The sequence below is a fragment of the Polyodon spathula genome, unplaced genomic scaffold (genome assembly GCF_017654505.1).
Source record: "Polyodon spathula isolate WHYD16114869_AA unplaced genomic scaffold, ASM1765450v1 scaffolds_76, whole genome shotgun sequence".
In the NCBI taxonomy this organism is placed as follows: Eukaryota; Metazoa; Chordata; class Actinopteri; order Acipenseriformes; family Polyodontidae; genus Polyodon; species Polyodon spathula.
The window spans coordinates 12,554-25,000 of NW_024471570.1; the positions used below are offsets into that span (position 1 = coordinate 12,554).

The 12,447-nt window shown below is 36.8% G+C and overlaps 2 protein-coding genes across 2 annotated transcripts; both read right to left on the bottom strand.

Annotated features, from left to right (window-relative positions):
* On the bottom strand, positions 1 to 5,954 carry polr2c (RNA polymerase II subunit C). Its single transcript, XM_041240310.1, has 9 exons — positions 5,724 to 5,954; positions 5,182 to 5,231; positions 4,206 to 4,274; positions 3,978 to 4,030; positions 3,331 to 3,459; positions 2,844 to 2,895; positions 1,422 to 1,590; positions 884 to 958; positions 1 to 640 (listed from the first exon to the last, which is right to left on the bottom strand). The coding sequence occupies exons 1-9, from the start codon at positions 5,807 to 5,809 to the stop codon at positions 496 to 498; spliced, it is 828 nt and encodes a 275-aa protein (XP_041096244.1). The 5' UTR covers positions 5,810 to 5,954; the 3' UTR covers positions 1 to 495.
* Positions 5,955 to 7,264: 1,310 nt separating this feature from the next.
* On the bottom strand, positions 7,265 to 12,439 carry LOC121308015 (ubiquinone biosynthesis protein COQ9, mitochondrial-like). Its single transcript, XM_041240311.1, has 6 exons — positions 12,073 to 12,439; positions 11,462 to 11,546; positions 10,147 to 10,251; positions 8,999 to 9,154; positions 8,343 to 8,396; positions 7,265 to 8,169 (listed from the first exon to the last, which is right to left on the bottom strand). Exons 1-6 carry the CDS (start codon positions 12,348 to 12,350, stop codon positions 8,134 to 8,136), a joined length of 714 nt encoding a protein of 237 aa, XP_041096245.1. The 5' UTR covers positions 12,351 to 12,439; the 3' UTR covers positions 7,265 to 8,133.
* Positions 12,440 to 12,447: the final 8 nt, after the last annotated feature.

A 12,447-nucleotide genomic window follows, 5' to 3' on the forward strand; every position in this document is an offset into this window, starting at 1 on the left:
TACAGTAACCAGTTAACTTTATTACGTATAAAAATAAACTGGTTTTACATTTGATCATGCTCGAGACACGCCATTCGCAGCAACTCATTTACACAAAGCAAAACACTCTCAAAATCCTTTCAAAATAAAGAAACAAACTACAACAGATCAAATTAAACCCCAGAAACTACTTCAATAACATTAGTTAACAAGATCACATTTCCAAACCCCACTTTCTCGATAAGTTTATACAAAGAACCAAAAACACTGAAGCATCACCACTGAGTTTTAGTAAGATCACATCTTAGCAAGGAGTTATCACTTCTAATGGGGCTGTATGATGATGTCACTGAAGGAGCAAGACCACCTGCTCTAAAAGTGTACAAAGCTTTCAGTCTAGGTGATAATTTGGAATCCAAAGTTCCAGGTAACATGACAATTTGTCAGTACACTGATGTTACTAGGGATCATGTGGTAGAGCAGGCAGTTCAGCAGAGAGCTGTAACTTTGGGTAGTTTAATTAATAGTGAGGACATCGCTCTGTATCTCATGGCTCAGCTGGGTCTGCAAGTCACTCAGTTTTTTCTTTAACCCGGCCAGAGCAGACAAGACGATGGTTTCGGGCCGCAGCGAGCCGCACGACTCCACGTTGTAGTAAAACCTGGAAGAGAAAAAAAACAAAAAAACCCACATTAATCAACGCCAGCCAAGCCTCTTGGGGTGGAAAAGGTCTACTTATGTCAGGAAAGCAGGGTGTTCCACATTTGTTTTCTAACAGCTGCATACAAGGTGTGGTTGATGGAAGGGGATCATATTCATATTAGTGAGTCTGATTAGTACAAGTCAGCTTGAGCACAGTGCTTCCCTGAGTGTAAGAAATCATGGTGCACAAGTAGCTGCTTACCTCTCAGGTTTCCCATTGGGGTCGTAGGGAGCCTGCACCTCGTCTTCATCAATTTCTGAGTATTCACTTTTGGGCCTGAGGAAAAGCAGACAAACAATAAGGTTCACTATCTTATGATCTAATGTATCATTAAGTGTTTACTTCTTTTTGCAACTTTACAATTTTTGATAATGGTATTGCCAGAGTTTGCAATACAATTCTGCATGCATTTGAAAAGTGATTAAAATTCACTTCCATTTTAATGAATTCCAAACTCATTCTTTATTACAGCACCCCTTCACGAAGATGTATGCAAAATCCATGCAAATTAAAAGTGTGACTTGTCTACACAAGCCCCTATTTATTATTCAAAACGTACAACAATGACACAGTGGTATCTTCTGGAAATAAACAACCTGTTTTTAATTTTGCATAAGTCACATTACAGCTACCTGCATGATCAAGGTCTAGTTTACCACCTACCACCAACATTTGATGTTTTCCTCCCCACAGACTTACAGTACATTTCCTGCCCCAAGGTAGGCCCTGCTATACATACCATTCCTCTGGACGAGGGAAGACCGTGTGTCTGAGTGCATTGTCCGGATCGTACTCGAAACACACCCCTGCAGTGGGATTCCATTTGGCGTGTTCCTTCCCAAAGCCCTTTTTGGCATAGGCTCTGAGACGCAGTTCTTGGCCCTTTCGCAGTTTCACAAGCAGGATATCTAACACAAGCAGAGAGAGATGGCTGGGATTAGTGAATGAGACATTGAGTGTCACAAAAAAAAAAAAAGCTTTTAACCCTTTATGACATAAGGGACATGTGTCCCATAACTAAAATTATCTTAATGTTATTTATGCAATGAGGTGCACGAAACAGAATTTTAAAATTTATTGACAGGTTGGATCCGGTCAGCCAAATTGTCAGTTTCCTCCTTGTGATATGAGTCACTCTCAAATGTATTTTAAGAAGAAACTGTTTGAACACCTGCTCAATTCCTTGTGTACATTAACGGGTTGACCAAGCATATTTCTGTGCAAATAAAATAAATACTGTGTAAAACATATTTGTCCCTGAAGGTTTTCTGGCTATATATGAACTAGAGGTCGACACCCGTCGTGTTTAAGAATTACCTGACCCAGGTCTCTTTTTACTACCCAGGTATCAATTATTAATTGGAGAATTTAAAGAAAAAGTAGAAAATATGACAATACTGTTGTAAGCGCAGGTCTCTGGCTGGCTTAAAGACAACATTAAAACAAGCTTTGCATTAAGCCTTTTCTTAAATCCTTAACTGACAGGACATATATTCTTATATGTGATGTGAAAAAGTGGGTTGACACAAGCAACCCTGATTTCTGATTATAATATACTGATTGTAAAATGCAGACAATAACTAGCACTTATCTGAATGCCCAACAACGGCAACATAAAAACAAATCTTATATTACCACTTTCCTCTATGTGGGTAAAGCTAAAGCAGTTAAGATTTAAATAGAATGAGACAAAGTCAATTTTGGAAGAGATGTGGGTCGTACAGTACAATCTCATTCAACCCTTAGGAAGAGATGTGAAAAAAAGTGAAAAAAATTATTACTCTTGATATTGCCAAGGGTTAAAACAATGTGGCAGTGAATTTCTGGCACAAACTGGCAATCATCAATGATTGAACTGAACAGAGTATGAAACCATTACCTCAGAGCGTTAGGTCTTCATCATCCAGAAACCAAAAAATTACATGAGCACAATATGCACAGCCGTTTTAGGTCAAAGTGAAGATGCTGTTTGATTTTTCCCCACAAGAGTTTCAATAACATTGAAAATATGAAGTGGTTATCTCAAATGGATTATGGGATATAAGCAGTGGAAGTAGAGGCAGTAGAATTACAATTACGTATGAACTTCCTTCCAAGAATTCTTAAATATTTGGCAGACAAATTCTAAAAAAAAAAGAGAAATACATCCCTCAATGCTTACCGTCTTGCTCAACATAATCATTAGGATCATTATCCCTGCTCCGAGAAGTAACCTAAGAATTTAAAAATGAAGTTTAATTCACAAAAGGGGTTTAAATGAACCATTAATTACTATTTTGGCGTCGAACCAGGAAACGGTCCGAATCCCTCAATTAAACAGGGTTAAATTCTACCTCTGTCAGTACATAACATTGTTCACTAAAATGAGCCCTATACAGTACAGCTGTAAGAGTTTCAACAAGCATAAACATAATAATCAGAAAATGTACTAACTCTAGCAAGCCTTCATGTTCAAAGTAAAGCACCTAATATGGTCACCAGTAAGTGCTGACGTCCACAATCTGCTCAGATCATTTGGCTTGAGAATCCACTGGTTTAAACAGTAAAACTTTTTGCAGAGGCGGCTTATCCCTTTACTCTGTATTAAAGGTAGACATACAGTTTTAATAACACACTGCCAGGTGTAAACAAAGGTAGTGAGCGCTCACCGGGATGACCCTGGGGTTGTTGGAGAGAAGATCGCGGGAGGTCACATGTCGCGTCTGGTCTTCTGTGCACCTGACGTCAAGGGTGAGCTCCACGGAGCATTCTGGACAGAACTCGTCACAAGTGCAGTCCTGCAGTGGGAAAGGGAAGCGGAACTGATCTTAGGAAAAGAGTAGAGGGAAGCTAAGCTACCATTATTACAATGTAATTGTATATGGGTTACTCTTAACACTGTCAATAGGGTTTAGGGCATCGGGCCACTGACAGCAGATATGGAACTGATTCAATGTTATAAGTCTGCGTTCCTGATACATGACCATTCATTAATGACAACCTATTCACAATAATCCAGGGCCAGCAATTGAAACATCAGTGTGTGCAGTGCTGGATACATATGCATACCCTGATGCTAATGTCATCCCTCTATGCAACTAGTTTTATTGTCTTGCCAACTTTTAATGAAACTAACTTTCATCTGAATCAACTCAGCAAGTGTACAGTATGGCAAATACAATCACAAACAGAACTGCAAATTTAAAATCATACAGATTTTAAAAGCAAGTTTTAATTAAATGGCCCCATTATTTAGAGATAAAAAGCAACCTTGTATGTATATAATTTCTCAGCAGATGAAGAAAGACAGCCCTACCCTGGAGTACTGCATTTTGTCCACAATATCATCACTGGTCAGAGGGATCAAACCTGAAAACAATCAGAAGAAAAAGATTTAAAAACAGGAATTTTAATCTAGTCCTAGAGTAGCCTTACTCAGCCTGGCCCAGAAAACTTACTGAGTTGAGATGCACAGTCAATGCAGACAGACAGCGCCCCCCCCCCCCCCCCCCCCCCCGATGGTGTGGATATACTATTCACCTACCCACTCTGTGTGCGACAAATTCATCATGTAGGACAGAGGAGTTTGCATCGATCTGGATCCAATCAATAGCTGGAAGAGAACACAGTGAGAAGTTATTTTGAGATGCACAGTCTGGGTGTTGAGGATTTCATTCATCATCAGGGCACTACTAGGATTTCCAGTCAAGAAATGACAAAATTGGCAGTGGAAGAATCTATTGTTATTTTACCATCTTAAAAATAACCAAATATGTTTTTCATGATTCTCCCTTATAGTTCATTATGTAAATACTAGCTGTGCAAGTGTGCAGGCTGCCCAGATTGGGTTACTTATCCCTCATTGTGCTACCTATTCTTTGAGTTTGTGCAAAAGTCATGTCTTCTGTTAGTCCAAAAAGACCATGATATTTATAAAGTACGCCATCATTGCGTATCTGTTTTTCCAATATTAGGAGCCTGTCTGGTCCCGTTTAGAAGCCCCTCGGGGCACAGTAATCATATCAACCCTGTAATTTTGTATTGATTTTTCACATATCTTATGGAGGCAAGCATGGTGTACGGGCATTGTATTCGCAAGTTATACATATTTTATAATACAGCTCAATGACTTAAAGGAACTTTATCTTAGACAGTAGTAACACCCTATTCCATTTCATTGTTAATTGTGCAATTATGGTCCAGATGCTTAAGACCATTCACATTTATTGCCAATTATACCTGTTTTTTTTTTGTTTGTTTTTTCAGCATACAGTATATGCACTTGCAGGTAATTGCAATTTTTATTTACAGTTGTGACACAATCCGAGCTGGTGACCTTGTGTAATGTGTTTGGATCTTCTGATTTAGCATGGAATAATCCTATTTACACATCAAGTGAGTATGGGTTAAACGGGTACTGTTTCCACTGGAAATTCTACAAGGAATAAACACACTCAATCTTCATGGGCCACATTCTGCAAACCGAAAAGCACAGGAAAGGTTATTGTATAAAAACGTACCTATTGTTGGGACTTCTGCCATGAAGACTCGGCGGATAGAGTTTGCCACCCTGGAGAATTAAAATTAAAAAGAAAAAGGGGGGGTTTCATGTTAACAAAGCTTTAACTGGCGAGTTTCCAAAACATGTTTTCAGATAGCACTGCGGTTAAAGAAGTCCCACATAATAACTGGTCATTTAAGTGATCCACTTTTTTGAAAAAAAAAAAAAAAAAAAAAAATCCATGCAGCATTGAGTGGAGTTCGATTGTTGCGTGCAGTCAATTTTTGGTCTAAAACTAGACACAAACGTGACACTGATGCTGTAGTTTTAAAGATTATCTGCTTTTGAAACTGATGTCTTGAGCCATTTAATTTATTATCACGGGCTGTCGCAAATTACTTAAGTAACGTGGACATGAGATAAAGCGGATTAATTCAAAAGAGATTTTAGTTAAACTCAGATTTTTTTTCTTGACTAGGTCATATATATATATATATATATATATATATATCTATATATATATCATATATTTAAACGCAGGTACTGGTGTTTATTACTCACGCTAGATCTGTGTTCTCGATGACAAACTTCACATTCTCGTCTGTCAGTTCAGTGATTTTTACCGTCGGCTGGTTGGCGTATGGCATGTTCAAAAGCGTATTACCCAAAACCGGGTCGAATTAGCATTTATTTATAAATAAATGTGATTTTTAACTCCTGCAGAATCACACAGAAATCCCGCTGCACTGACACACACAAACTAAACTTGCCGGAAGAATACGGAAAATAGGGAGGAACATCCGGTCTCTTTTGCTTTGTGGAGGTTGAGCATAGAGTTGACAAAAGGTGTTTGTGTTCTTCTTCTTCCGGTTATGACTGTTTCAAGACAGTAATCGTGTTATTACTGACAACTACTGGTCATTTACAATATATTAAATACAGTCCTTAAAATAGAACAAGATTGATATGGTTTTGCCCTGAGTCCTCAATAAAGTTACACACTATATAGTAGTATCAAATACTTATTGGGGGAGATTTTATATATATATATATATATATATATATATATATATATATATATATATATATATATATATATATATATATATATATAAAAGGGGCAGTTGCCATAATGCCGTTCCGTTGGCGAAGTGCCCAGCTGCGGCTGGCACGTTTAATTAGCTTCGTATTTTATGTCATTTCGTGATCTGCTCTGGCTGGTCAACTACAGCCACCCCGGCGAAGAAAGATTTTTTAACAGCTACAGTATAATACAATATTACAGTTCAAACAATATTATTTCATGTTTAAAATTAGTTGACATCAGATCTCAGACAATTAGACATTTGCCTCAGCATTTCATAAAAATAAATAAATAAAAATAAATATAAACGATTCAGTAATGATTAAATAAAGTTATTCGACTGACAAACTATTATTGAGAACTGCAGTAGACACCCAAAGAATGAACACTGGTGTGTTACTTTCCATTAGCCTTTCATTTGTTGTTACACTAGGGTGCACACACACATTACAATAATATTTTAATTCACTCCAACTGTTTGGATATGGTATGTAATAGTCAAAACACGAGATAAATGCATCCTTGAACCTCCTAGTTACCAGTGTTGGAATTTGTTATCTGAAATTACTGTTTCCCAAACACATTACTTGTGTCAATCAATACATTACCAACGTCTCAGACAGGCTGCCATTACAAACTGACTTAGATCTCACCATGTAATGTTGCAAATGTATTTTTAAAAACATGCAACTTTTGTTTCTGCTTTCTATATTTCTATCCATGTGTGACTGTCATTGCTCAATACTAGGGACAATGATACAAAAGGCAAATAATGTTTACTAACTCTTCAAATGTTAATGTACTCACATATTTATGCAAAACATTTCCAGCAACCACAAGTGTTTGTTTTTGTTTCCTGTGAATGGTATCCTTTAGGATGGCGTCACTAAATGACAAGCAGTAGCCAGTAACTGCGATCGTGTACACTGGTGTGCTAAAGCAAATTTGTTTCCCTAACAGAATTAAGCTAAATCTTATGTATTCATTTACAAAATTATATAATCGAAGTTAGATGTTATACAGTGTGCAAAATACATTTATTGACAATTTTAAAGAAATAAAACAAACCATGACTTACTTAATAAGTTCCTAGGTACTGATACATTTATCCCTTTTACATAATGAGGGTCCTTTCCAACAGAAGCAAGCAGAAAAAAAAAAATATATATATATATATATATATATATATATATATATATATATATATATATATATATATATATATATATATATATATATAGACATTCACCCTGTGTGACAGTATCCCATAGCACATAAATCAGTCTATATTTAGGAAAAGCAGATGGGTTCAGTACAGCATGTGGCAGTTTCACATGTGGTTTTCATTAACACTGAAGAAGCTTACAGTACATGGAAGTATGATGTTCAGATAGAATGTGATAAGCTTTCAATTACAATGGAAACTAACAAAGGGACAAGTATACCTGCCATTGGATTAGAATTAGAGCAGTGGGGTGTCGTCATACTGATGCGATGCACCAAGGAATCACCAATGCAAACAGCTGATATAGTTGCCTGTGAAGTCAAGTTTCTTTCAATTGTAATCTGTCCTTTCTTTCATTTCAGACTATTTTAACCCAACTAATCACCACTAATGGTAGACGTCTTCCGATTTAACCTTATCTGTCCTCGCAGATACATCACTGTGACAGAATATAACAGGCAATTCAAAAGCACAGAAAGGCAGCAGGAAGATGTACAACATCAGGTTAGGGTTCATGCCCAAGGTTCATATACCATGGCTTATGCAAACAGTATTTTGAGTGTGCCTTGGTGGATATGAAGGCTTCACAATGTGAGGAGTCACTGATACAGACACTGTGTTTTTCAGAAGGCGGTTATAAAGAATATGATAGGAGATCAATTTCATCGCTGCTGGTTTACGCCAGTAAGGTTCTTCAACTGAAACAAGAACAGAAACAAAATATTTACTTCTTGAATTAAGATCAGTCGAGAGATTAATTTCTATTTTAGTGTAAACTTCCATAAGTATTGACAAAGCAGCAGCCTAAAATAATCAGCACTTGTCTATCGAAAGTAAAGTCACTTTCCAAGCAACAAGTACAGTAACTTACAGTGACAGCAGCCCCCATGATTCCTTGCACTACTGCCTCTCCTGTTGACTGAACCTGGAAATAAATGAGAAACAGTTAAAGGGTTCTATACTGAGAATTATTGTTTTTATGCACCTATTAAAACAGTAAGATAGCCTGCATATAAATCTAGATGCAATCTTTCAAGGTTTGAACATCATAAGAAAAACGTACAAACAAAAGTGAAGCCACTTAGCCATTGATGCCCGACTGATTCCTAGTAGCAGATTGATCACAAAACTTAGGTCTTAAAGGATCCCAACAATTCAGAATCAACACCGTGGTTTGGTAACCCATTCTATACCTTCACCAGTGTCTAACATCGGTCCTCAGTATGTCTCTACTTAATCTCTAGCCGGTGTCCTGGTTTATGTACGGTGCTTAAAGTATTGCCTGTGAGTTACCTTTGTCAACTCCTTTTAAGATTTAAAAGACTGTAATTAAGTGCCCCCCTCCCAGTCCTCTAACCTTATCTTATTAAATCACTTAAGCCCTGAACTTTGACTACTGGCAGAGCATTTACATCTACATTATAAATTATTATCACAACATTTATCACAACATGCTTTAAGCTGCTGTGCTAAGCTGTTTCCTAAGTAGGGGGTAAAAGGGAAAATTGTGGCACATTTTCTTCATACCTGTTTGGCGGTGTTCGCCATGTTCATGACATCATTGACTCTGTTGTCTAGGAACCTCCAGGTCTCTTCAAAGTCTGGAGATGAATCCTGCAACATCACCAGCTCTGTAGTGTTATAGATCCCAGTCAGGGCAGCTCTCCGCGTGTACCAGTTTAACTGCAGAGACACAACAGGGGCAGAGCTGTTAACATGTTGGGAACATTTAAACAACCTCTTTGTTGATGAAAGAAAAAAGGAGCACATTTATAGAATATCCTCTAGTGGTATGTGACAAAACAAAGTAAAAACAGGATCGACTGGGTTTTTTTGGGGTTTTTTTTACAATTAAAATGCTTTTTTTTCTTTTTTTTTTTAAAGGAAAAATAGTTGGTTGCAGGAAGGAGCTATTCTGTATAGTTTTTGTAATAGTTTTAAAGCATTAAACATTGTATTTAAATGACATTTAAATGGTACTTCAAAATACCATTTTCATAACTTGCTGTTATTGCCACCTTTTTAATTTTTTTTTTTAATGAAAACTGTAGTTATTGGAATGATCTTTTAGTGCCTACATGAATAAGGAACACAAGTGTATCAAAGTACTACTTTTTGTCTCCTTAATTTCATACTGTAAATAACCACTGGTCCTAGGTTTAAAAACACATGTTGCATCTGTCTATGTAAATATATGATTTTAGTTCCCACAACACTTCACAGTTTTAATCATCAAACACCTTTACATTTCTTTCATTTTGTAATACCAGTTGTAAAATTATATTTTACACTGTTACATTGCTTAAAAAGCACAGCTGATCAGAGATATTATTTCAGGTTAATGTGTGTTCCGTCCAAGCCACATGAACCAATTTGCATGGCAGCAACAGGAAATAGCGAAGATATTCCAAAAGTTCCTGGGTGTTCTGGATTTTCTTTAAGTTTATCTTCAATTATGGGCTAGTCAATAATAGACCATTTTCGTTCTTTTTTAGGGTACATTTTTAAACAGAAAGATTTCAGTAAACCTGCAGTTACCATATTCATGGCATCTGATCACAATTGTTTAGGAATATTCTGCAGATAACCCTGTAGTAGTAGTAACTATCAGGATAATTGATGAATTTAAAAACCTCACAATGTTTAGGATCAAAGGCTCTGGCTTTGCTGCTTACATCAGAGGATCTGTCGCCTGCGTAATACCAGATGTCGTCCACTAGGGTGGAGAGGTGTTTGAGGCTCTCAGGGATGTTATGTGGCAGCAACAGGATGCTCATAGCCTGGGATAGAGGGACAGACACAGGAGAAGGGGCACTAATGTAACTATGGATCCATACCGTGACTTTATTAGATGATGCACACTGGCAAGATTCAGAGTGTCACAATAGGAATAATTGCCTGTGGTTTGCAAATGAGCAAATAATTAACTGTGGAAATACACTGCATTTACTCCATACATGTATTTTGGAAGAAATAACGTTGAGATTTCTATTAATACAAAATGATGAGCTCTATTATAAACAGTAAGTAGCGGGGTTCCGAAAAATACAGCTTTTCACATTCCCACTTGTTGCTACAAGGTTAATAACATACCTGTAATTCTTCTTTTCAACGTTCACATCCTGACACCGTTTTACACTTCTAACTTTAAATGCTGTTTCAAAGCTCTTTTCAAAATGTCCCCTTTAGTGCACTAAAAGTGTAAGGATTATTGCCCACATTTTCAAACAGGTAACACAGCAATAATGATCCATGATGTAGTACAGAACTGAAAAGCAAGAGCGCTTTTTTGTGATTTAGAGGACAGATCTCAAACCCCAGTGCACTAGAGCGGACATTTTTTGTTATAAGTGTAAAAAGTTGTCAGGATGTTAACAATGAAAAGAAATGACAAGTACGTTATTTAAACAGTAGTAACAATACGTGGGTAACGCTATATTTTCGTAACCCTGCTACTTAAAGTAACCGATAAATTAGAAAATCATAAAAAAGCTTTGGTTTTGTCTTGTCAAATCAAGGTTGCTGAACAATATGATCCAGGGTTGAATTTTGTAAATATTAAAATAATGCCAGAAAAGGTTGTGGACCTTCACATAACACAAGACCACAAAAGAAATAAAAGAAAAACAAAGGCATGTAACAATACCTTTTTTTATCATTTCGCCAAATAAATATGGAATCTATTTTTTTTCTTTTTTTATGGTATTATACAGTGTTTAGTGAAAACGTGTTAATTTATATGCATTTTTCGTTTCTTTTTTTTTTTTTACATTGATTATACTCGTTAAAAAAATAGTGGGAAACTTTACATTCTGTTCAAAATAGAGGTGGTGTGTTTTGTTTTTTATACTTAATCGTTTTGGAACAAAGTCTTACTCGTGTGTAGCAGTGTTGAAAGCAGGTATTTTTAAAATTGTATTTAGCATTACCATTAAAACATGCATGCTTTATTAAGATCTGCGAATGTCTGAAGCTACAGTATGTGTGTACCTGCGGCCAGATCTCTATGTAGGGGATCAGCATTCTGAGCCTGACCTCCACCGCATCTCTCAGAAACTCATCCGTCTTCTTGGGCCTGCCACAGACACCATTTTTAATGAAAATTACCACCAGGAGCAACTTCATGTTTAAACTCTATTTAGTGACCGGGATCATCATACAATATCATCTGCTCTTCCCCAAGAGTATCTTTGGATATGTATATATATATTTTTTAAATCTGTACAACCCATTGCATGACAATCTTTACATCATTATTTTGTATGCAATGTTTTTTTTTTTTTTTTTTTTTTCTTTGTCAATCTAACCAGCTATACGGATGTACAGCCCTAGTTATAACTTTCACTGTGGCATTGCGCCTGTTGTCTTGTTACTTGCTTACAGTACAGTAAATACTTTCCTTTAGTTTTAAGAAAAGCCTGAGAAAACAACAACACACCCGTCACAACCATTTTATCAGAAGCTGATTTCATAACGTGCTGTAAAAGAAAAGTTTGGGTCTTCTGGTTCTAGACCTGATCAACTTAGAATTGGATTCAATTTGGCACAGAAGTTCTGATTGTCCTAACAATATGAATGTTTTCTTCATGAACGGGACTCACTCTGTCTGCCCAAGTTGGACTTGCTTGTGCTGCTCAGCGAGATACTCTGACAGGTTGCTGTTACACTGCGTTATGAAGTACAGAATCAGGTCACCGGCACCGTTACTGAACATCCCTGCTGTAGCTGGAGAGAGACCCAGCGTCTGGGAGAGAACAGAGAGAGGAGACGCTACAAGTGTGGCTGTAAAACATGACCTTGCTTCTGTGAACGATGTGTAGACATCAGAATCATACAGGGCAAAGGCTGGGGTAAACTGTAGCAATATTTGTATACACATTAAGTGAAGCTACTAAGACAAGATCTATATGTAAATTTCCAGAACCAATTGTAAAATAAACAACTTAAAACAATACATGTACTTTCTTTTAATTTAT